General features: G+C 41.3%; 2 protein-coding genes across 9 annotated transcripts in view; both read right to left on the bottom strand.

Moving 5' to 3' along the window:
- Positions 1-507: 507 nt before the first annotated feature.
- On the bottom strand, positions 508-15,448 carry PLD4 (phospholipase D family member 4). The gene is made up of 11 exons (XM_085310135.1): positions 15,403-15,448; positions 12,435-12,524; positions 10,223-10,434; positions 9,402-9,585; positions 7,853-7,973; positions 7,339-7,466; positions 6,898-7,098; positions 6,318-6,457; positions 3,514-3,679; positions 2,399-2,495; positions 508-1,074 (listed from the first exon to the last, which is right to left on the bottom strand). Exons 1-11 carry the CDS (start codon positions 15,436-15,438, stop codon positions 869-871), a joined length of 1,581 nt encoding a protein of 526 aa, XP_085166261.1. The 5' UTR covers positions 15,439-15,448; the 3' UTR covers positions 508-868.
- A 4,601-nt stretch (positions 15,449-20,049) lies between these two features.
- CEP170B (centrosomal protein 170B) overlaps positions 20,050-24,335 on the bottom strand; it is a 57,292-nt gene continuing 53,006 nt past the window's right edge. For all 8 annotated transcript variants that reach the window (XM_085310117.1, XM_085310118.1, XM_085310112.1 and 5 more), the window contains one exon: positions 20,050-24,225. In XM_085310117.1, coding sequence (XP_085166243.1) covers positions 23,990-24,225 — 236 coding nt within the window. In that variant the 3' untranslated portion in view covers positions 20,050-23,989. The remainder of the gene's footprint in view (positions 24,226-24,335) is intronic.

The following is a 24,335-nucleotide window of genomic DNA, read 5'->3' on the forward strand; positions in this document are numbered from 1 at the left end:
GTGCGCACGACTGCCGTGGGGAGAGGCCCCGAGGGCAGAGCCCACTTCCCAGCGGCAGCGAAGGATGTAAGGACACCAGGACCAGGTCAGCGGGGTCAGACAGCAGCCCGGTGTCCCAGTGTGGACAACGGCTGGCTCACATCTGTCAGGGCCAGCAGCAGGACAGCCCCAAAGAGCAGCAAGCAGGTTGCGAAGCGCCGTGACCACGCTAGCAGCCACGGCAGCTTTGCCCCCTCGTCCCTCCCTCCCTCCCATTAGCTACTGGACCCTCGCGCCCAGCGCTCTGGTGTGCGAAGGGATCGGGAGTGACCAAGCTGGGAGATGGCATCAAGATTTAACTCTGATGAGCAACTGACCTCCAGACACTTAAACACGGGTTCTTCCCTGTATCTTTAATGCTGAAACGCTTTTAAAATATGTCCTTAGTACTATAGGTCATTGTTTATATGTCTCAAATCTTATAGCTATAGTTTTATATTTAAGAAATGCTTAAACAAATGTAAGCAAACACTGTTAGCAGAACATTGATGTTGAAATATAAGCTTCCTTAGATAGCACAACACAGCAATAATGTTCTGTTTCTGTAATACATGTTATTTCTTCCATGTCCGCTTTGATATCAGATAGCTTGTCATATAATTACGTATACATTACATTAACTCTGAGATGGGGTAATCATATACAGCAAAGAAAATATCTCACACTGACTAGTGATTATGCAGGTAGACTCAACTATGAGAAGTTCTCACATCAGCAAACAATTTGGATACTATGAGGAAGCGATTTCCCTGACAAAGACATAAAGTTCACAGGGAACAAGATTTAAATATCATTTTGTTTCTATTTTAAATTTACATTTTAACTCACATCATGATCTACCTCTCCAGTTACAGTCTTTCTGCCCGTGCACATCTTCCAAATTCACAGAATATTTGGAATTCCAGTCTCGCTCAAAAAGCTTTTTCAGTTGTTCCTGGATAGGCAGTTGTCTTTGCAGGTTGGTTGAATTCTGTTTGATAATTAATCCCACACCAGCTGTATTAATGAAGTAATCTTCTGACCAATTGGAAGTCCCTATGCAATGGAGAAGTAGCTAATTAGAAAACATTCATATTTCAGCGTTTTGTTTGATCTTCATACTTGTTAAGTACACATTGCCTGAGTCTACTGATTTGCCGTTCAATGGCAAATCTCATTGGGGCCAATGGAGCAGCAAAAATCAGGTCACCACTTTCTTATTTCAGACCTCAACTTCAGAAAGTCAGTATTAACTGTTACCCTGAAGCTTCGTAAGTCTGATTCCTTCAGGCCTGTGGCAGAGATGAATGAATCTACTCATTATAAATTTGGGGAAAAAAGTGCACCATTTGGATATTAAGAGGGGAAAAAGCCAGTGTTTGATATGATCTTCTGCATTAGAAAAACAAACCCTAATGTACTTAATACTCTCTTTTTCTATGGGCCAATATGCTACCAGTAAGATAATCTCAAATGTAACAGAAAATGAGCTCCAGAGCAGATGAATAAATCCTCAGTAACTGTTCTGAGTAACCTGCGATACCTGCTTTTAACTAGTTTTGCCTGGTAAAGGTGAGAATTCAGCTGTAAATATTGTATGAGGCTCTCTCTAAAGTCACCACCATTAAGCACATCAAATACTGTGCAAAAATGAACATTTTAGGACTTAGTATTTCTCCTGGTGCTTGCCTTAGGCAGTAAAATCTTCTGCATATCTATCTTCAGAAGGCAACTTAATAAGAGAGAGATTTTATTGAAGTCAATTTGAGGTGCCATTCCTCACCTCACTGGGAGATCTGGCTTTTTGCTGCTTTGCATTGCTTGGAGAATGAGCTAACTGAAATGACAGACCCCTTTTACACTCCTTTTTTAAGGGATCCTAAAATGAGATTGAGAAATAATCCACCCTCATGACTGCTAGGAATTGAGTAGCAATTGATAATTTTGTTTTCTTCATTTCCATTCCTAGAATTCTGTTCAACAAATAGTGCGTGGAATTAATTCCTCCAAGCAATTTCTTTTTACTGAAACATGATAATGTTACACACTAGAGCACTAGCTGTCACTGCATCGCTCTGAGCATAGCCTGTGAAATTCCTACTGTGCTTGTCACAGATTGTGTGCTCAGGAGTTGTCACACTCCACTCTTAATGGTTCACAATCATATGAAATAATCTCTTGCTGAACTTGACCTACATTATTTTTTCTCCTTCACATCTCTACTTCATCCAGGGCAGACATTGTCATAAAGCCATATACTTTGATATATTTATCTATTCCACCTAGCAAAATTACATTTTTTTTTGCACCCTATCCTATCTCAGTCCCAGGAGCATATATCTGAAGATACTGTAACTGTTTGGAATGACAGAATACATACCAATATAGGCTACTTTATCAGTGACCATGTATTTGTTGTGATTCACTCTCCCATAAGGAATGTTTGTGTGATTCAGAACTGGAACAATGAAGAGTTTCTAAATGGAGAGAAATTAAAAAGACATATAGAAATACCCAAGTGAGGAACAGACCGAATAATTAGACAAAGTGGATTTTCCATATTTTTAAAGAACAGAATAGTACAGAAAGAAGGGAAGAGAATATTCCACAGATATTAAATGCACCATAAAAGAGATTTTGCTATTATCCAAGAAAACTAACAAATAGAACTTCCACTAGACATAAAATTGGATAAGCACTTGAGACCAGATAACGACAACGGTTGCTTCACAATGTTCCATTAGTGACACAGCTATTACCATTACRGGGCAGACAATTAAATGCAGTTTTAGGCAGCTGTTTAATAGATCTGCGTTTACCACTGATTGCTGCTGCTGTTTTGTGCTAGAATGGACTGATCACAGGCACAAATGGCACTGCAGACAATAATGTCTCACTTTTTGTGTCAACTCTTACTAAAATCTAAAATTTCTGTTCCTTTTATGTGAAAAAAATCATCGCACTTCTGTTACTCCTCTCTGCCTTGGTATCAACATCGTGTTGGGAGCTTAACTATCTCCTCCCTTTCCTGTGGATCCCAGTCTAGCCTATGGCATCTATGTGAGACTTAGTGTTGACAAACAAGTCAATTTGTAGAGATAGGTAGTAGAGCTTTTTGTAATACATTTGTAAAAATGCATTAGAAATTATACCCATCTAAGATAGTTCATACATGAAAAGGTTAATAAGAGCAGTAAGTTGCCATATATACTGTTGCTGTTACTGACTTGGTGCTCAGTGACAGCTACTACCTTGCTATTGTCACAAGTGCTACGGCAAGCACATGCCTTAATATCCCTTGCAATAGCTGCTTCCTCAAGGTTATCTCTTGGACCTGATTTTCTCAAGAGTCTGAGACTATCAGACTGACAGTGAAAACAGTCCACTCCACCAAAACCTTCTACTTGCATATGTAATTGACAGTTTAGACAACAAAATCAGTATATGGGCCCAAATCCTCAGGCTGTCTCCTCAAAATTGGCTTCTTTGTCTTACCACATTGACACTGACGTTGATACTTGGGTTGTTGAGAGCACGCAGTGATGTCAGGTAGTGCAGCATGGCTGGGTCAGTGTAGGCCCAGCAGCTGACCAGAAGTCGGATTTGTACCTTGTAGTTGAATGCCACACGTCTCAGAGCGTTGTCAATGACTGGCCAGTATCTAGAGAAAAGAAAGCGGGTGGAGAGATGGGTCTGTCTGTAGTAGGTTCACTAGAAAACTCCAACAGAGAATACAAGCGATACCACGTACAAGTAGGTTCTCTGATGTCTTTAAAAAGAGAACTCATACCTTCATTGGGGGTACAAATAGGGTTTCTCACTTCTATCTTCTTTTCCCAGTATGTTTTGAGACCTCCCGCTCTCTGTCAAATTTGGTTGAAATTGATCAAAAAGTTTAAAGCTTGGTAAAGTGATCTCAGGCAGAAGAAAGCATCTATATACGCACGCACAGTGTGAGGCTATCAATCTTATTTCCTTAGGGAACTAAAAATAGTAATAGCAATTCTAATGGAAAGCTGAATCATATGGCCCAAAGCAGAGGACAGCGCGGAGCGCGGAGGAAAGCCTAAGAGCCATTTTGCAGAATATGGCCATTCAGGCACCTGGAGACCGTTTCTAGCCTCCATGATGGTCCTGTGCCATCAGCCAGGGCAGAAAGGCTCCTTTCCTCCCCATCGCCCTTGCTGTATTTAGCACGCAGTGTGCCCCCAAGGTTACCAACACAGCTGTGCTCTCGCTCTCTGAGCATAAGGCCTGTCAATTTTCCCGACACCTGTGTTGGCAATGACATAGGCAAAAATTTTTAACATCCTCCACCTAATTACTCAACCCTAATGACTGGGCAGTGTAAGGCCCAGGACTAATAGCTTCAAAAGCCTGTGTAACACTTTGGTTTCGTAGATATTAAAGCACTGAACAGAGGAAGACAAATGTATTTATTACAGCTTGGAGGACTCACGCAGAGAGAAGTCCAGCACTTGCTCCCAGTCCCAGGAGCAATGAGGAATTCATTTCTCTAACTTATTCCCTTTAATCTTATGTATATACAAAGGCCTGAGTCCGATAATCCTTCCTCACATATAGTCCAACCGCAATCAACAGACCAGCCATGTGCTTTCAGACTCAGGCTATCTGCAACTTTCTTGCAGATCATGAAAAACTTGGAAAAACATGCTATTTAGAAATACCCTTTCTGAACAGTATCCGTTTTTTTAATATATCGCTTTCTAGTTGATTAACACTCAGGCATTAAAACAGAAGCTTTGTTCCTGCTGCCTCAGCTGCTAGAAGAACCTAACCTGAACTAATCAGCCTCAATTCATTACGCTGCAGCTGGTTGCTGTGGAGATAGCCTGAGGCCCAGAGCGCCTTCCCTAGGCCTTTCAAATTCTCCTTTGCATCAGATCAGGCCCTAGATGTCACAAATGGTGGATTAAGGCTTAAGATGAAGAATGAGGAGTATTAACACACTCATTCCTAAGGGGAAAAAGAGACTTTCTGTGAACCTATTCCTAGTCAAAAAGCGGGAGATGAGAAATGCAGAGATTCAAACTTACAACAGAAACAGAAAATCCTCTAAGCCATTTGGTTTACAAAAATATCCTTCAAGTGGAAGCTAGTCTTTGAGATTTTGTTTCAAGGACAGTGGAATTGCCAGCATCTATCTATCATTCTGCAGACTTTGTGCTAACACACACTGCTGCATATGCACAGCTGAACAACACGGGCTTTACACGTCATTCCAGAGGACAAGATGAATCATATAGTTGTGGTAAAAAGTAACCTAGAGCTCACCTTATTCTTTACAAGCCACATTGTATACATAACTGTGTGTATTTTGCTTGAACTTTGTTCTCAGCCGGATTATTTAGATATTTGAAAACCCAGGAGTGTTATAAGCACGTAATGCTCAGAGCACTTGGTTGCATGTAAACACCCTAATTCAAGCATATCTAAGAGGATTTGTAGTCTTTGTGGTTGCCCCATGATTCACTAACTTTCCCTGTTACTCAGATCTAAGCTGATGTGCAGAGTCTGCATAATTCTGCAGTGATCTTAGTAGCCCACGAAGACCCTGATAGTGGTCCAGTATGCACAGTTTGATTGTTCCAGGTCACCACCACCTTCCTCTCTTTGAAAACTGCTGCTGCATGTGTCCAGCATGCTTGAGGAACTTGGATGTCTTTAGATGGAATTATAAAAGAGAAAAATCGAAGACCAGAAGCAGCTTTTAGGGACTGTTTCAGCTACCACGACAGAGGTCAGCAAGGACAGAGTTAAGTGTCAGCCTCTAAATCATGTGCCAAACATATAAAAGAGCAGACAGCAGAGCCAGAGCTCAAGAATCTTCAGAGGTGAAGAACAGAAAGGACAAAAGAGGACCAGAAGAGAGAAACAGAGCAATATTTTCTCTGGAAAGTCTTATCTCAGATATATTTCTGCTCTTCCTGCTCCTCTCTTTCTGTTTTTATAAAATTGGGATGTTGTACCTTGAATAGAGTTGGACCTGATTGTCCATAGTCTGGCACTTTGCAGTTATTTCTTGCTGTATGAAGTGCACGGGAGGTTGCTTCTAAAATGCTAGCAAAGCAGAAGGGCAGTATTGTATACCACTCATGCTGCACCATCAGTATTCAAACGGCCTACAAGACAGTTGGGATGGAGGAGCTAAGCCTCAGTTCACTCATGAAAATTTAATATTTTCATTTCAGAAGGGTGACATTTTTCCTGTAAAAAGCCCAAGCTGCTACAAAAGCTGCTGATGAAGCCAACTAATTTGATCAGGTTTAAAATCATACCTTTGTGGATGAATGAAACGGCTGGTAGGGAAATATTCCATAACAGAAACATAGACAAATTTCTTTGCCTCACTGATAATACTGATAATAGAAAAGAGGTCATAGGTGCGACCTTTTGGACAAAACGTATGAGGAGAAGCCTATAAAGAAGAAAACACGCAGGTCAATGATTTCGTCTTTCTTTTGACAGAGTCCGATTCATTTCTGTTCAATTCTGTTCAGTCTTCATTATAACAGCACGATGCATTTCAGGTGGAGCACTATCTTCTCACGCATTCCATGCCCTGATGGGTCAGATGCTCACCGAAATGTTGAGCCCACATATGATTAAAGGATTTCCACATTCTGTCCTTGCCATGTGACCTGGTAGTCAAAACCTGGCTCTGCCAACATGATCTTGGCTCACACAGAAGCAAGCTGAGTTAAACCCTACCATACTCTGTGGGTAGTTTCAGAGAAACTTTTTGAATGAATTATTACCTAACTGGAGCACAAGTAGCTGAGAAGCACTAAAGAAACTTTTCTGGTTAGGGGTTAAGCATATTTTACGGTCAATCTTTTTATTTTAAAACATACTTACAGAAAAATAGGCTTTTGTCAAGGTTCCGTTAACCTCTACTTCCAGAGGATGATACTTATTAATGTTGGTAGAATAATTAAGAGGCCAGGGGAATGGGATGGTGGCATTAACGTGTCCAAGATCCCAGTAAGTACTAAATGTTTTCCAGAGATCTTTAGCTAAGCAGCTGCAGTTGTATATCACAGCACCGACCTCTTTCACCTGCAGAGAAAGCAAGGTATGTCATAGCCCAAGAAAGATCCACCTCCACCTTCTGGGGCTTCTTTGCCTCAGTCAATATTTCACATTATGACTTTGCATGATGAATGCATTTTATGCATTGTTCTCAGATCTGTCATCTGTATTTCATCTCTTATGTGCTTGGGTATGAGCATTTTTGGGGGAGGAGAAGGAAAGATAGGAAAGTGTTTAAATGGTTGAATATGCTGCAACAGACCTTACCTGAGATAAAGATCTCCAGTCCATGTTTGCACTACCAATATATATGTGTTTCATGTCTATAATCCAGAATTTGCTGTGCAACACACCTCTTGTCAAATGTCCAAAGTTAATCTTTCTAACATGAGCCCCTAAGGAAAGATAGGAAAGGGGGAAAAAATGGTTCAGATACAATATGGAGATGTTAATCTATACTACTCATCTCACAGTCAGAAGATGTCTGGATATCTGCTACTTGTAGCCAGTAATATCTACCAAAGTTCACAAGCACTGATTTCTGGGAGTATAATTAGCAAAAATACACAAAACTTGAACTTTCAGAAAAAATCCTTAAGGACATAACCACATACACAAAAATTGTGACCTAGTGTATACACAATGCTCGTCCTGTGAACAGTATGACTTGAAGTTCAGAGCATTTTAAGCACCGTGCCAGAGCAGACCTCAGAGGCCAATTTCTCTCAGTCTTTTTGCAATATTGAAATGCTTGAAGATATCATTGAAGTGAGATAATTACCTTTTCCCACTAAAACGTCAAGGTCAGTTGAATTTGTAGCCAAAGTTGGCATACTTGTTGCAACGTACACAGAGACGTTCTCTGTAAGCAATCTTTCAAACCTCTTCAGAATATCTTCACCCTGCATGATATTTTTGTTATTTATTGTTTGTTAATATTGTTTGCTCTAACTTGTTATTTATTGTATTTTGTCATAGTACATTTTTTTACGATACGTGCAAGTGTGGTTTTACTGGATGTTTCATTAAAAGAAAACAAACACAAGGATGGTCAGAAATGTCACCTATTTCAGGAGTGCTTCAACTGGAGGAAAAAAAGATTCTGACCCAACGTATGACACAAATTTTATTTTCTGCTATTGAATGCTATTAGGTATAAGATTTCAAAGTACAATCACAAGCATTCCAGACCTCAAATGTGAATCCCCCAAGGAAGATCCACTGATGGATGCTGATGCTCAAAAAATATTCTGTCATTTCTCTCTGAGGATAAAAGTGAACATCCTAGACTGAGCTGTCCCTTTAAAAGGGATGGCCTCGGCTGTACATCTGTCTCTTTTGCTTCTCGTCATGTGGAGGAAATGAGTAAACTTTCAACCCTGCATGCACTTGGTGAGGAAAATAGGGAGAGCAGTCAGAGAGAGTCCGTAAGGATGATGAGGAAGAGGGCTCAGGAGGCAGACAGAGGCTATGTCCATAGTAACAAACAGGACAGTATCTGGTCTCTCGCCCAGCAGGCAAACAGCACGATTCCTGATGGATGGTTAAACTCTCTACCTGCTCAGAACAAAGTGGCCTTGTCCATTCTGCCTCTGATGTGCTTCAGGCCCTGCCCAGGATTTCCTGGGAGATAGCTAGCTGTCACATGGCCAAAACTACACCAAGGAACATACTAGCAATTAAGCGTGATGGATGGTGGCAGGCCAGTGGCGGAGCCTGTGCCCTGGCCTGTGTTATTTGTTATTGGAGACAGAGGCAGAGAGGCCTTGCAGGAAGCCTAGTCGCAGAGGGTGCCCCAGAGGAGAACCCTGCAAAGAAGAACAGACATCCTCAGCTACCGTCCGACAGCATGCTTCAAAGACACCCGTCAAACAGGACAACACAGACGCTATGCCTATACACAGGGAAAAAGAAGTCTCTGAGGTAGCCAAAAGCCCAAGCCTCACTCTTCCAGAAAGCCCAGGTGGACTGGTGTGCTCACTTGCATATATAGCATCCTGTAGCCTCTTCAGCCATGCCACCAGCTGTCCCTACCAAAGATTCACCATCTGCAAGATAGGCAAGCGTGGTTTTGAGACTGACCTCTTGGTTGCTTTTAAAACACAGGATAGAAATATTCAGAGACATGGACGAACACAGATAAGTCTAAGATGAAAACTAGAAGAGAAAAATTGTCGTCTTGCTTTAGACCAGCATGGAATACCTTTCTGGGTTTACAGGAAGGAGTCGAATGACATTGCTGGGAGACAGACCACACAGTCAGTCTGCCATCTGCCTTACGTACACAGGACATACAACCACAGATGTGCTTGTTGTTGATTTTCTCCTACCTGTTTTGAAGAGGAATCGTTGACATTGATATCTCTCCCAGTAAGAGACCAGTAGTAAGAAGCTATGTGAATTTTTTCCTGGGCTATATCAAGGAGACTCATCCAGGCTCTGTACAAGGGTTTGGCAGCCGTGCTATTTATCTCAAAAGGTAGGTCATAAGGAACACTTTCCACAAGTTCAAAGCTGCAATGGCAATTGCACACCATGAAACAAACAACGGTGGCACAAAGACACACCTTGCAGGAAACCGAGCACTCTGTCATGTAATACAGGAAGATATTTTGAAAGTCAACTCCAGGAGCAAACAAGCTGAGATTTTTCTCTATCTCTGTTTTCTATAGTCAAGTATATATATACATTGTCCCGTCGAATCCAGCAAAATGGCTTCTAAATAACCATTCTGAACTTTGAATTTTCCCATCATAGGAATGAGGACAAAAATTCCTTCCTGAGGCTGATTGTTACTTTGGTACCCTCTCCCCTCTCTCCCACAGACAAACACACACTGCCCCCTCCAGCCTTTTAAAGAGGGTGAGCTCAACAGAGTGCTGCTTTGCCTGATGCTTGCCCTGCTGCCCTCCCAACCGCTGCCACAGAAGGGAGAACGGTTGGAGGTGGTGGAGCAGCTGCAGAGCTGGACTGAACGTGCAGGTGCCACAGCAGCAGTGGAGCTGTGTTACTGTCCCTACCACCTGTCATACTAAGCAGCTACCAGTGACCCAATGACCCAACTACTTGCCCACTCTTCCCAAATTAGTAGTACTTCAGCTGTTTCTCTACCAGATCATTACTTCTCCGTGAACCTTCAGGCTCAGTTTACCTGCAAGAATCATTGGATCTGTTGGTAGTGTCCTCTTCAGTTATTCTCTTTCCCAGGTGATCCTCGTGCAAGTCTTGCTCCTCCTCCACCTTTTGATAAATGCTGACAACTGTTTCTTCTCCCTCAGGATCAACTGTGACATCTTGTTCCATAAAATTAACAGCCACGAGGACAACAAGACTAAGCATCAAAGTTGCCTCTAAGATCGGGAGCTAGAACAGAAGCCAAATAGGGTAACATTTGACCAAGCTCGAGTGATCTCTCCAAATCACCAATACACCAGCTAATGGATGGCTACCTATTGCAGGTAAGCGAGTAAATCATTGAAAATTGTTTCTACTTTCAGCTACTGGAAAACAATATACTTAGATACATCACTTAAAGCAAGGACCACAAGCTACAGAGAGGTTGGTTTATGGGAGGATTAAGATTTTAGTTTCAATTTTTCCTATGCCAGCATTTCAAAACCCTGTTTTTTTTTCTCCAAATCCTATCTGAAATTATTACTTTTATTTTAGCACAAAAAGAATGAGAGTTCAATAAAACTTCTGCCAAAAACAAAACAAGGAAATTCATAGCACAATGTTAACTGTGGAATCAAGCCCAGCACTACCATAATGAGGAAGTTTACGATTTCAGAGAGAAAAAAAAAAAAAAAAAAAAAAAAAAAAAAACAGGCCTGCAAATGTAAGTCAGAAACAGAAGGACATTTTGTGGTTTCTGAACAAATTTTGTTTTTGCCTTCTAATTTGAACCTCATTTATTTAAGTTAAACTGCGTGAATCTCATTTATCCATATGGTGAGTGAATAGTATTTCCTCACAGTTCTAATGTGGTTAATCAGCTTTATTTCCCTTTTTTCTGTACTTCCTTTCTTCCTTTTTCTTTCCTTTCTCTCTCTCTCTCTCTCTCTCTCTCTCCTTTTTTTTTAATGTGGAGGATGAAGAAAGAAATATCTGGGGGTACTTGGTGTATCCAGATCTAAAGTCCAGCCACTCATTCTGAAACTCACAGCACCAGGCCCTGTATGCTCTGCACTAAGGAGAAAAAGATGGCCAGCAGTGCAGAGCAACTCCCCTCGACCGTTATCAGCATGTCTCGCTCCCTCTGGCGATTCTTGGGCCCCAGGAGCTCAGACCTCCAGGCAGGGAAACCCGTTCTGGGAGCTGTAGAGGCTGTAGCTATAAATGTGAACTCCCAAAATGATACATAAGAAAACTGTGCAGACACCAGTTTTACTCTTTTGCTGTTATAAACACTGTAAACAACCCAACGGCAAATGTCTCAGGTGGCTCTGAAAACATCCATTTAGGTTTTCTTATCCATAAAGTTGCTTACTTTTCATTTTCTATGCTTTTCACAAGATCTACAGTGTTACCATCAATTTCAGACAGCAATTTGACCTAGAATGGGAAAAATGCCTTTAAACTGATTATTTACTTAAAACTTTGCCTCCTGGCCTGTTCTGCCTGGTGGCCAAAAAAAATCCCAGCAATTTTTAATAGTTTGGAGTTTTGTTCCAGGAACATGTTGACAAGTCTTAAGCATCACACAGGTTTTAGTTGACAAGGCATAAGATTAAGACAGCTATTTTGAAGTCACACCCTGGCTGTCACCACACTTTACACTTTGATGGGTGCTCTAAGCACCCTAAATAAATCAGATAACAAGCTTCTGGAATTATGTTCAGACTAAGACCAAATGACAGTTAGTCCAAGTGTTATACAACACACACAAGACCTCTCAAAGTAGGGTGAAAGGGGAAAATGAGGTCTTAGAAATAATTTCATCATCTGTGTTACACTGACCAAATTCCACTTGTGTTGTACAGAATTTGTCATGTTCACAGAAACTGACTTTAGTCAGTTCTGATTTACATCACCAGAAGAAATACTAATTCTATTTACTTATTTGGTCCTCACTAGCCTCTGTGCTGATGGTGGAAGTGGGGCTACTTGTAGGCACAAAGATTACTCTTCTGAGCAAAGGCTGCAGGTTTAGCTCCAGACTGCTCCCTTTCAGCAAGGTTTGATCAGCCCGCCAGATAAGTCAGTGAGGATTTTGTCAGTCTCTTGCTTACAAATAGGATCAAAACTTGCATAATTTTCTAAAACATGCAATAAAATCCTTCTTCTTAATCTGTTATTTCTTTTCAGAATTATCAGTGTAATCTCAGCTCTTGTAAGCAAATGTAGTGTATCCAAATAATTACCATTTTGACGCTTTTTTGTTTGTTCACGCTTAATTTCATGTTGGAGGATTCATTAAACATCAGGGATGTTTTAAATGCTTTTTTCACAATCTGAAAAACAGAAATGTATGCAATGGGAAAAATAAAGCTTTATGGCAACATTTGTATAAAGCCAGTTACAGATAGAAAAACAGGTTACTGCTATTGCTTTATATAGTGCTCTGAAATTTAAGTACAGATCTATGCAATATTCTCACTGTACTGTGGATCTTGAGTGACATTAACAGATTCCAAAGGGGGAGGGGGAGGAGGAGAGAGCGAGTCCGCTGCAGTTTTTCCCCTGTGCTGTGTATGCATAGAAAACACGGCAGTAATTAATGTGTAAGCAACTGCATCGCAGCCTCATCAAGTTATCCTTCAACACCCACTTTTGTCTGATACAAGCTAACACCTTTGCCAATAAGCAATAATAAATGCACAAGCCATGGTAGATAAAGTCACAAACACATTGATACTAATGCTGTACACTAAGTCTTCTGCTCTTCTCCTCGCATGTGAGTTGTCTTCAGTGTTGGTGTCTCTTCAGAAAGGCGCATTTTTAATGGGACAGGGACAAGGTTGGCTAAGATCCGAGCTCCTCTTTCCCCCTAGTGGCAACCATGACTCTAGGGAAGAAGTTAACCTCTGTTCCTAGTCAGGCAGGATTGCTCCTACTCTTTTGTTATCACCAGCAGAAGTATCCTCCAAAATATGCCCAAGATTCAAAACAGACTGTGCAGCAGGAGTAGTTGGCTGCTCCCCTAATTTGCTTTTTCAAATGCTCAGATCAAACATTTTTAACGTGCCTAATGGGTCACAAACAATCCCTGAGGTGGAGAATTTACTCCACAGGAGTCAGCTGTCACTTTTTCATTCTCAGAAGCAAGAGGCACATCCTGGTGTATAGCAGATTTCAAAAAATTATATCAGATTATATCCCCACCTGTCCAATCCCAAAACTTCTATTTCCTATCCCTGAGCCCTGTGGCATTTGTAGCCTGGAGTATGACTGTGCTATAATGGTATCAGATATGTGGTTGCCCTGTAGGTGGTCATACTTGAGCTAGTTTTGAGGTAGGAAATATTTTAGCAGGCTTGTCCAGTCTGTCCTGCCATAACTTCACTGGTACAGATACCTGAAATGGACGGGTGCATGCTGCCTGTCCCCACCACCACGTGAGGCAGCATGGCCACCCAGACCCTTCCCCCTGCCTGCTCCACCTTTCTGTGCTGGTGCTGTGACCGTATAGTCCAGGCAGGAGTTGGACACAGGGTGGACACAGCCCCAAAGTCTTATTGTGGGCCCCAACTCAAAAGAACTGGTTGAAGTGAACAAAACAGATGGAGGATGTCCTAGGAGACAAGGGACAATGAGAAGAGGGACGTGAGAAGTGACATGACCCAAGGTGAAAGAGCAGACAGAGGAGAATGAGAAAGATAGAAAAGATATGAGCAGTCACTTTTAAAAACATTTAAGAGCTGCAGAGATGAAACCTGAGCTTCCACTTCAGGGTCTGCCTGTTGTGACGGATCGTATTCAGTAGAGCAGTGCCTAAGTTCTAAGATGGTTTTACTCACACTTTTCACAAGCACTTCCTTTTGCTGTCCATAAATTCACATGCAAGTTCTTATATCAGAAATAGTTATAAGTACCAGCAGACTAAAACACTCATTCCCCCAGCCCTGGAGAAACCACACCGCTGCCAGCAATGAAACGTAGTCACGACTCCCTGGGGAGTGCCAGATCCTAATGCCCTTGAAACCCCAGTTCATAGAGTGTTTAAGCACAGGACAAAGATATGTGTCTGAGGCAAAGGGATTTTAGAGGAGGAGGAGGAGAAAGATGCTTGAAAAAAAAGCAACAGCAGCCTGTCAGCCTAGGCCAGGAAAAGCCTGCCAGGCTGCCGAGCTGGCTCCACAGCAGCCTTGGCAGCTGCTCATAAGTTCCCGGGACACTCCTAGGTCTGGTTGTCCTAGGGGAAAACATGGCACCATCTGGGCTCCGTTTTATCCCTGTGCTGGGTGGCTTCGGCAGCTGCCCTGGCCAGCTGGGCTCTCTGGTAGCAAACCGTCCCCTTTGGCTGCGCAGGGTGGTTTGCAGCACAGAGCTAGAGTGACAGAGAGTCCCAGTAGGTGCCATGGTGCCCCTCTAGCCCCCAGGGCTAAATTACCCATGACGGTCCATGTTGTGATCCTAGCAGTGTCGCTGTGAGAGGCTGCAGCTGTAAGCCATGTGATGGCTTCAGGAGGACTGAGCTTGTTTCAGTTCTCCTTTTCAGCAGCAACTACAAAATGGCTTCAAAAACCAGCATTTCTCATAAAAATATTAGTGAACAAATCTCCTATGTGCTGTAATAGACCAATCTACTATTTGGTTCAAATTAAGGCTGTCTAGATGACTTTGATCTGTGATGGGTTAGGTTCCTGGCTACTATACACAAGTCATAAAACCCATATAAAAATGGGGGAAGCAGGGGGTGCCACTTCCAGTTCAATTTTCAAGGAAGACATCATAGATTCAGCCAGAAATCTTAAGAATAAAATCGGAGCTTGTCAGCAATTACACATGGCTCCCTCTTAGCTTCTAGCTTCTACTAGCTGCCAGTTTCAATAACCAAAGTTCATCCAAAAGCAGTAAATACATGCACTGCTTCACCACCTGGAACACAGGCTGATACCAGGACCTGCAGGATATGCACAGGAGACTGTCGTTTGTAACGTTAGGTTGCTTTCTCCCTACTCCCCAAAATAACTTTTGGTACTTCTTTTCTCTATCAGCAACAAGCTGTTTCAGATCCTAGATTTCAAAGCCTTACAAGGATGAGGCTCAAGTATAAAACATCTTCCCCAGAAGCTGTTTTATTCATCTCAAAAGAACTAAGTGCATTCATCTCTCCACTACCAGCCCCAGCACGCCCAAGATGATGGTGTAGTAATTCAATCTACTTACCATCCTGGAGATCTTTTCTTTTGCAGGTGTCCTCATGTAGTTTGATCTTACACCTACGCTTACAGCGGACAGCAAACATGCTTTAGCCAGCAGATTCGTTTCAGGCTCTTCATTTTTTTTTTTTCCTTCCTCCTACTATAGATTACTTCCTCTTAAACACAGCATTTCACACTTGCTGACAGTTAGAAATCTTAAGTTCTCATCTAGTTGTGGCAACCCAGGTCTAGGACTCCAGGAACTCCACCTATTCAGCATAACCCACCAGCATCACTTTCCACAGCCCCTGACCTTCCTTACACTGAGCTGAATGGCTAAACACCCACTGCCTTCAGTGGTGTAAGATCAGAGCCTAGGACAGCATTAAAAGACTCTGGTTGAGAGGATTAGTCCATTTTCAGTGTAGTATCCATCCTGGGCATGGCACTATTCTCACTGCTTCATTGCTGAACTCACCAGAAGCTTTATTTTTAAACCAAAGAACAAACCCCTCCAAAACCACCTCTCTACTCAGATCCTCAAAGCAAGCATTCTGCTTAGTAAAATCCCCTGTCCAGTCTGCCCTTCTGTGCTCCCCTCTGCTCTCAAGGGAACGTTATTCACTCAGACTAGCCTAAGGGAGCAAGCTAGCTCCTTCAAAATGGTGTGATTTACAACCCTCATCTTAAATTATATTCAGAATTTGCAGTAAAATTTTTGAGGGAGAAGGTTATATGTGCAATTTAAGTGTGAGGCATCTTGTCAGAAACGATGTCCCTCATCACCCGTATGAATCCGAAGGCTGCACCTCCGTCGACAAGGCTCAGCATAGCAACCCTGCTGTCACCTCCCAACAGTTCCTTCAGACTTGATCCTATTGAACTGAAGGATGTAATTCCCCACGTCAGCATCTAAGGAATGGTTCTGTACTGGGAGAAGAGCTGGGGAGCCTACTGAGAGCCAGGAAGGGTAATGAGGCTTTATAGTATCTTGTCATAAGCTACTGAAGATGGAAAATCTGAGAAGAGTCAGAGAAAAGGTCAGGATACAGCAGGAAGAGGCCTTTCTCTGGAAAGAGGAAGGTGTTATGAATCCTCTGCTTTCTCTGTGACTAAAGCACAAGCAGAAACTCAGAAGGCCAAAAAGCAAAACAAACAAAGCAAAAAACAAAAAACAAACAAAAAAAGGGAGCAGACAGGGTGCCTGTCTGATGAGCCAGCACCCTCCTGAATTTGTCTGGACTGCTGCTCTAATAATAACCTGCCACCAGGATCATCCCAAATCTCCATCAAAACAGAGCTGGGCCAAGTCGAAGGCCTGCCAGCATCCCCTTTAACCAAAGCTACTGCAAAAAAAGGAGTCAGGATCCTACGTGACCTAGGCTTCCTCGGCAGTCTGCAGAAAGAGGCATTTCCAGTGAACAACCGTGCCAAAGGTCCAGATTGCTTCTGGGAAGTGCCCCAGTCCCTCCACTAACTTCAGAGAGAGGGACTAAGCATCCAAGTATTGCAGCTACCCACCTCATGGACTGAAGTCGCTGCCTTGGATGGGTATGTAAGCAAGCTTAGCAACAAGCTGCGTTGCTCTGTTTATACACAGGACTGAAATCCTGGCATGAGTTACAGTGACACAAGTAACAAAAGCTGCCACTGGTTTCAGTGAGTTCAGGATTTTACCGCACAAGTGGCAGCATGCTTGTATTATGTTCAGGCTTTATCTTTGGTCACTTCCAGCTTTAACACTAAAGTAATGCTACATCATGCTTGTTATTAATATTCCCTTGATGTATTAAACTAAAGTTTGGAAGTGTGAGCTAACATTAACCTCCCGTTGCCAAAGGACTAAAAAAAAATCATTAATTGTTCCAGTATCACCAGTTTAGTTCAGACTAAGAGAGGCTGGATTATATTATAGGATCATCAGCTCTCCAACAGCACAAGCTGAAATTCAAAATAAGCATTACTTTCCTCTGCAGACCACCCAGTGCCCGTCTCTCCCTGAAGTTTGACTCTGAACGACAGAGCACAAGCAATCTCCAGCTGAGATCCTCAGAAATGGCTTCTGATGTGCTTAAGAGTTTATGAATGTTCAACTTGAAACAGTGAAAAGGGACTGGTTTCCAGAGACCACTTAGAAACAACAGTTCCAAAAAAACATGTTTCCAGAAAAAGGCATCTTATTTCTCCTCATTCTTGGCAGCTAACATACAATTCCGATTAATCTCGTTGTCCTCCTTTGCAGTTTGCCAAGGCCTGGCTTCCCCCTGATTATCTGACCTCACATACCAGCCCAATATGAATTACGTGTTTCTGATCTAACTAGCAGCGTTGTAGCTGGGAGTCTTTAAGGACATTAGTGGGTTTGTGGGAAGGAGTAATTTGACCAACTGGTATTACTGCGGGAGGTGGAAAGAGAGGAAAAAAAAAAAAAAAGAAAGAAAAAGAAAAAGAGAAAGGTCAAGGCTTGGGGCAAACAAGCAATCTCATTTATTCCTCCTCTTCTGTCTTGCAGACAAGGCTCCTTCTACCAGCTGCTCTGACTTGCCACTTTCCTACACACAAAGTAAATAAAACTCTCACTTCAGAGTCCTATGCCACTCTGTGGTCAACATACTCCATCTAAAAAACATGCTTTGACTCCCATTTGCTGGAAAGGTACACTGAAAGAAACAGCGAAACATCTTTTAACATATATGTGGGAGATCTGCTAAGAAGTTGCTATTTAACATGCTTTCATCTCAAAGAGCTAGTAATAAATAAGAACGTTGCTACAGTGGAGCACAGTAGAGATTACTAGAAAAAATATACTTTCATTTTCATGAGGACTAACCAGCTGGGCTCTGAACACCAACAGCCAACAAAGAGATGAGAGGCAGAAACAGCCAGAGTCTGTATATTTGGAAAGAAGAATGCTGTATTTATACTATTTTTTAATGTCAAAAGACTGAACACTCAAGTTAGCTGGAAAAAAATTGTCATTTCAGGTTAAGCATGGTGAGCTATGTAAGCCAACGAGCCTACAGGGAATTTCAAATCTAAATACATTTTCATCTGAAAATTTTTCTAATTTCAAGATTTAATGAACCTCCATCTTTTAAAACAGAAAAGCTGAAAAGCAAGATCCTGCTGGCCTCAACAGTCCACAAGTGCCTTTGTGGGAAAGGCGGCAGGACCCAGCGCAAGCATAAGGGTCTCTCTGTAAACCTGCACTTGAGGTCAGCAGATCAGAAATCTGTCTCCCGGATGATTTGAAGTTTTACTCTAAGGATGGATCCCGCAAACCCTGCTAATGGGAACACTGTCTGGAATTCCTTCCTATACCCATACAGAAAATCAGACTGTGCATTTCCCAGCACAGATGAGGCTGTTAAAGAGCAAGGCAGGATTTCAGCTGAACGCTCAGCAGGAAGATGCATAGAGGAGATTGTTACTTCTGCCTTTTATCGTTTATTTTTAAATTCTGCCAGATAGCAGCTTTCATTATGCTGCAAATAGTTTTGGCCACAGTTCCACTACCTCTTATTTTCATTCAGTCAGATTGTTAAAAATTAATGATGTGGATACACTATTGATTCCAAAAGGGAACTTTGCATAGCATCCTAACTCAAATATCACCCAATACTGCTGGGGAAGACTGGAGATGTAATATAGTGTACAACTTAAACTCGTATTTTAGAGAGCACAGAAAGCTTTCTCTCCAGATACAGCATGTATAGACTGAAACAGAAAAGCTTGAGAAAGAAAAAAAAATCATCTGCCTCTTAAAAAGCTTTTTTTTCCTCTTTTTTTAAAATAAAAATCTTCCCTGTGAAGAGGGCCAACTCTAAGCATAAAAGGGCTCATTTTCAACCTAACGCAAAGGTCATCAGAGGATGGAAATCTCCCACCATGATCCTGGCTGCGTTGAGTATCAATCTCCCCCCTCCTCCTCCCTTCTCCCTTTTCTGCAGTTTGGTCATTGCTGGCCAGTGCTGCTTTGTCTGCCACCCATATTTCACTTTGCACACCTCTGTGTGTGCTAATGCAGAGAAATGGAGCTGGAGACCTACCCTGCACTGATCGGTGGAGCCTCAAGCTCCTGAAGGCTGTGCAGAAGGGAAGGAAGAAATTAACAGTGTTTCCAAAGTGCCACGAAGGATGCAACGTTCACAAAGAGGAACGCAAGGAAGAAATAAGGACAGTGATGTAACGGAGGGTAAATCAAAAGAGCTTCATACACATGTAAACCAAGCTCAATATAAACACAAGATGTCACTTTTCTTTAACCACATAACTGCAGAGCTTTGTCCAGCTGAATTTGACTTTTAAAAATACCATAGTTAATCATTGGAAAGAGATAAAACAGTATAAAAAATGGAATAAAACATCAGCATACCAAACTGAGAAGACAGACCATCTTCAGCAGATGGGGACTTGCAGACTTTGATCCTGTAATTGAAGAGGGGTAGGGGAAAGGAAACTCTTGCACTATTAGAAGGGGATCTGTCCAGGCCACAAATGTGAGCCACAGAGGACCCAGCTGCACTGTTAGTTTCCTGTTGCTGATAATTCTTTTGTTACACTGTACTTATAAACACCAACATAAAGAGACAGTTAAAAATTTGTTTAGGTCTGCAAGCATACACTTCCCCCCCAAACCAGAATTAGCACACAAAAACCCAGAATCATACTGTCGCATGATAAAAGAATGATTTATTAGAGCAACTTTATGATAAAATTATATAAAATAACAATTTATTTTTTTAGACATCCACAATATCACCTTGGAACAAAATGTACATATACTGCCTATAATCCAAACAAAAATAAATTACCATAAAAAAAGCAGAAAAAATAAGGGTAGGAGAAACAAATCAAATCATACACAGCATTTCAAGAGGGTGGGAAAAAGAGAAAGTTATTAATCAATTGAAGTCATACAAACGTGTTTCAGCTTTACTCTCAGACAGCTCAGCTTGCATTTGTGTTGCATGCAAATGGAATGATCCAGTGAACAGTTCAGAACAGCAGAATCAGCAGCATAACAACAGCAGATAGTGAAATAGGCACAATTCAGCACAGGGCACATCAAAAGTGAACAGGTAGTTCTGTCTGGTTTTTGCAAAAATTATACACATTTACTGAACTTCAAAAATAGCTAGTGTGATCTGCAAACCCAAAGAAAAAACTAGTAGAATCTTGTACTTAAATACTTTACATTTCTTTTTTTTTTCAGTAGGCTGTATGTAAACGTTCCACTAGTTTTACCTTTATTAAAATGCTCAAAGATGATGTAGACACTCTTTTCTCCTGCAGCGTGACTACAACATGACATTGCTGTAGATACATAGGTCCTCGCTCACAAAGCTTGTACACATTCTCTCAGGAATTTACATTCATTCCATCATAACAGAATAACAAGATTTTACATTGAAAGAACTAAACTGAGAATACAGTTTTCAAGTATAATGGAAGAACTAAGGACAGGGATCTTGAAAGGTGCTCAAGGCATCATGCACCCAAATTGTACAGACAACCAAGAGGACCTGAACACCTGCTTTCCTCAAACTTTGAAAATCCCATCCTTCATTACATTTCTTTAGTCAAATACAAAAAAACATGAAAGCAATATGGTAGGAGAATGGCCCACAGGTCAGTGCCACCCTTGCCAAGCCCAACGGAAAGCCCATCCACACTCACTGAAGCCAACAGGAATCCCATGCACTGATCCCAGGCCAGCTAGATACGCCACTATGCAGCTGTTACGCTCACACTGGAATCACACAGAGGCATGTGTTCATCGGTGCATACAGTACTGCTTAGGAGAACGAACAACGAATAAAGTGAATAAAGGAGTTATAACCACGTGGCTAGCTCTTTGGTTTATCTGCAGCAGACAAGTGCAAATGGAGTGTACTTCAGAAGCTGTGAATACAGAAAAACCAACTACATTGCACCACTAATTACCAAGACACTTTTGAATGCGAAGATCCAAGCATTAATGTTGTGTCAGGATACAGAAGCATTTCATATTTTGGTTGAGTCATAAATAAAACAGATCAAGCTGTTCTCTCCCCACTCCACACATACACTTTCCAAATTATTAACAGACACCAGCTGTTGCATCCCTATTAGTCATTTGTAGAGGTATCATATTTATGGGTTGCCTTAATTGATGTAAGGTGTCTGTGGGCTCTCCCTCGAATTCAGAGCAGAGCAACCAAGGAAGAAAATCTATCCCTGATGTGTTCACGTATGAAAAAAGAATCAAGCAATTTTCAAGTGAAAGTAAAAACAAGTCACATCATGGACACATTATAGAGAAACAAAATCCATTAGAGCATAGCCATGAAAATGCAGAAACATGGTAACAAAGAATAATAAAAATCAGATGTCCGAGTAATTAACTTGTCTCTATAGCAGAACTGAAACCAACACCAATACCTTATCTGTGAAGGTCCTTCAGCTCTCGGTGAGTTGGGGTAGCACCTGGTCGTATCAAACCCTAGCCAAGAACGGCTTGAAAAAGTGTGTATCGTCTATGTCAGGAACAATTCTACCACTTATGATATTCATCAAGGACATGGTCAGGTATTTCAAGAAACGACAGGTCAGAATGACTGAATGAACATCACATTCAGACAACGCACGTATTACAGGCAGAGGAACGTATCAAGGATGATTTTTTTTTTTATTCCGCAGAGAGTTTTTAGTGTTGTCATCATCTATGTGAAATCCAGTAGATTTCTCCACAGAAGAGCATCTCCACACAAGCAGATGAGTCTTATTACCTACCAAAAAACTTGGAAGTATATTTATACCTACTGTTTGCCAGCCAGCACCTTCCACACTCAAAAGAAACTAATGGCCTGTTGGCATACTCCCATTTTGGGACTGATCCTGTTTCTGCTGAAATCAATAGGAAGCTTCCACTGGCTTCACCATGAAAGCAGTTATGCTCTTTGCTAGTAGATTAAAGACTGCGTGAGCATCCCTATATATTTAAATTATTTTAACAGGTTCCCACTTTTACAACATCCTAGCAAAAAAGCTCAAATAACTACTTAAGCTAACTATAAAGTAACCCTTACCCATCCCAAAATATGAAGTCAGCACACAAGAAGCAGTCAAGCTTGGGAAAACATTTTCACTGGTTAAACACCACACTGTATAAGGGCAAAATGGAACTCATCTGCTCACCTTTCCCAAAACATGTATCCTCCGTAACTATGACAGAAGATTAGGTTTCTTTACCTGATTATTGTTTATTGACGAAAAAGAATGAAAAAGAAATCAATACAAGAGGGAAAAACCACCAAACTGGCAGCAAATGCATCTGGAAGAGGTCCCTTCAAAATTCTTCTTAACACAAAGCCACAAAAGTTGCTTGGAATTTTGCAGTTTAACTGAAAGACAGAATACAAAAAGTAACTTCTTTTAAAACAAGAAATTGCTCAGTGCAACTGCATATAATCCTTAGTGTTCCTAGGATCATGACAGATCAAAAATAAGATCCAGACAAAAATCCCAAATGCACCAACTGCTTGACACTGTTGAATGGTTTCTGAAGAACACCAGAAGATGGTGGGTGTTCAAGCACACTTGCTCTGAAAAAAATTGCATGACAGAACTAGCAGCAAAGGTGGAGCTACATTTAAGCCATTATTTTTAGAGTGCCATCAAGTGAACACGAGTTCACAGCAACTGTGCAATTAAGTTTATTACATGAGCCATTGGAACAGATGTTTTTCTTAGCAATTAGCTGATCACAAACATCTTTGTCTTTGGCCCACTCAAGAGAATTTGTAGCTCATTGTGAAAAGATTTTATATTAAAAAAGAAAAAAAGCTTAAAGATAACAATTGTACCAAAACCATGAAAATTTGGCAAGTTAAACTGTAAAACCTGATTTTTCGTACCTACACCTGAAACTTTGGGCCTGAAACATAGTCAAAAATAGTAACCACATGAGTAGTTTTTACATTCATACCATCATAGTTAACTTTCACACTTTTCCAATGGAAAAACAAAGGGTTCTATCTTATTTTGTTTTTTGGGCTGAAAACACGATACACAACTTCAGTGTTGCCTCCTTTTTACAAACACTGAGGAGGACTTTATACAACTGCAGTGTTTCTCCTAGAAACCTGCTATATTGCACCATCATTCTGTTGGATATGCACATTGATTCCAACAGAGTTGTAATGCTCCATTTGTAAAATTAAAAAAAAAAAAAAAACAAAACAAATCTAGCGCCAAAGTGTTTTTTTTTAATTGCCCTTCATTACAACTGAATAATTATAAACAGGCTAATGCAAGAACACTTTAGCTTCGGCAGTACTGAATGGAGGGTATGTAAAGCCTGTTTTCTTATGGCACACTGGAAGAATAAGTGAGTAATTTTCTAAAAATCACTTTGCCTCTATGCTGAATGTGTGCTGCTCCACAGTGCTAGTCTTGTTTAAAAGGCATACATAGACTTGCCATTCACCCTCACAGCATAGTTTTTTTTTTTTTTTGTGCAATGTGTTAGCAATCTAAACAACTGCTCCACACAAACTGTCCACAAACCACTCATACACAGTACTAACGCAACAGTAGATTACAATATGATAGCAATACAAAATACTGTATCAGATCACATATTTCTCTCCATCTGGAATGAAGTTTGAATCCTGTAAGCTAGAAGACCCACAGTTCGATTTCTGTGTGTAGTTTCTCATCTGTGCTGGGGACAAAGTCTCCAGTGTGGACCCAGAAGTGTTAGCAGTCCTGACTTTAGTGGCTGTAGATTGCTTAGCAGCTGAACACGCTTTGTTACTTGCAACCACATCCAAGTTTCCAGTAGGGTCAATGACAGCATTTATGACTGGGGGAAAGAAAGAAAGAAAGAAAAAAAAAAAAAACACGCACATGCACACATATTAGCAGCACTCAGAAGAGTTTCTGAACGGAAGTTTTCTTGCCTTCAAAACTGTA

This window comes from Rhea americana, unplaced genomic scaffold, assembly GCF_003343005.1.
Source record: "Rhea americana isolate MKP2758 unplaced genomic scaffold, rheAme1 scaffold_310, whole genome shotgun sequence".
In the NCBI taxonomy this organism is placed as follows: domain Eukaryota; kingdom Metazoa; phylum Chordata; class Aves; order Rheiformes; family Rheidae; genus Rhea; species Rhea americana.

Excerpts from the sequence above, each read along its gene's own strand:
- PLD4 (XM_085310135.1), bottom strand. The coding sequence starts at position 15,438 with ATGAGGACACCTGCAAAAGAAAAGATCTCCAGGATG. Across the intron at positions 3,680-6,317 it reads CGTTTCATTCATCCACAAAG|ATACTGGCCAGTCATTGACA; the intron begins GTATGATTTTAA and ends TCTTTTCTCTAG. Across the intron at positions 1,075-2,398 it reads TGATAAAGTAGCCTATATTG|GGACTTCCAATTGGTCAGAA; the intron begins GTATGTATTCTG and ends TCCATTGCATAG.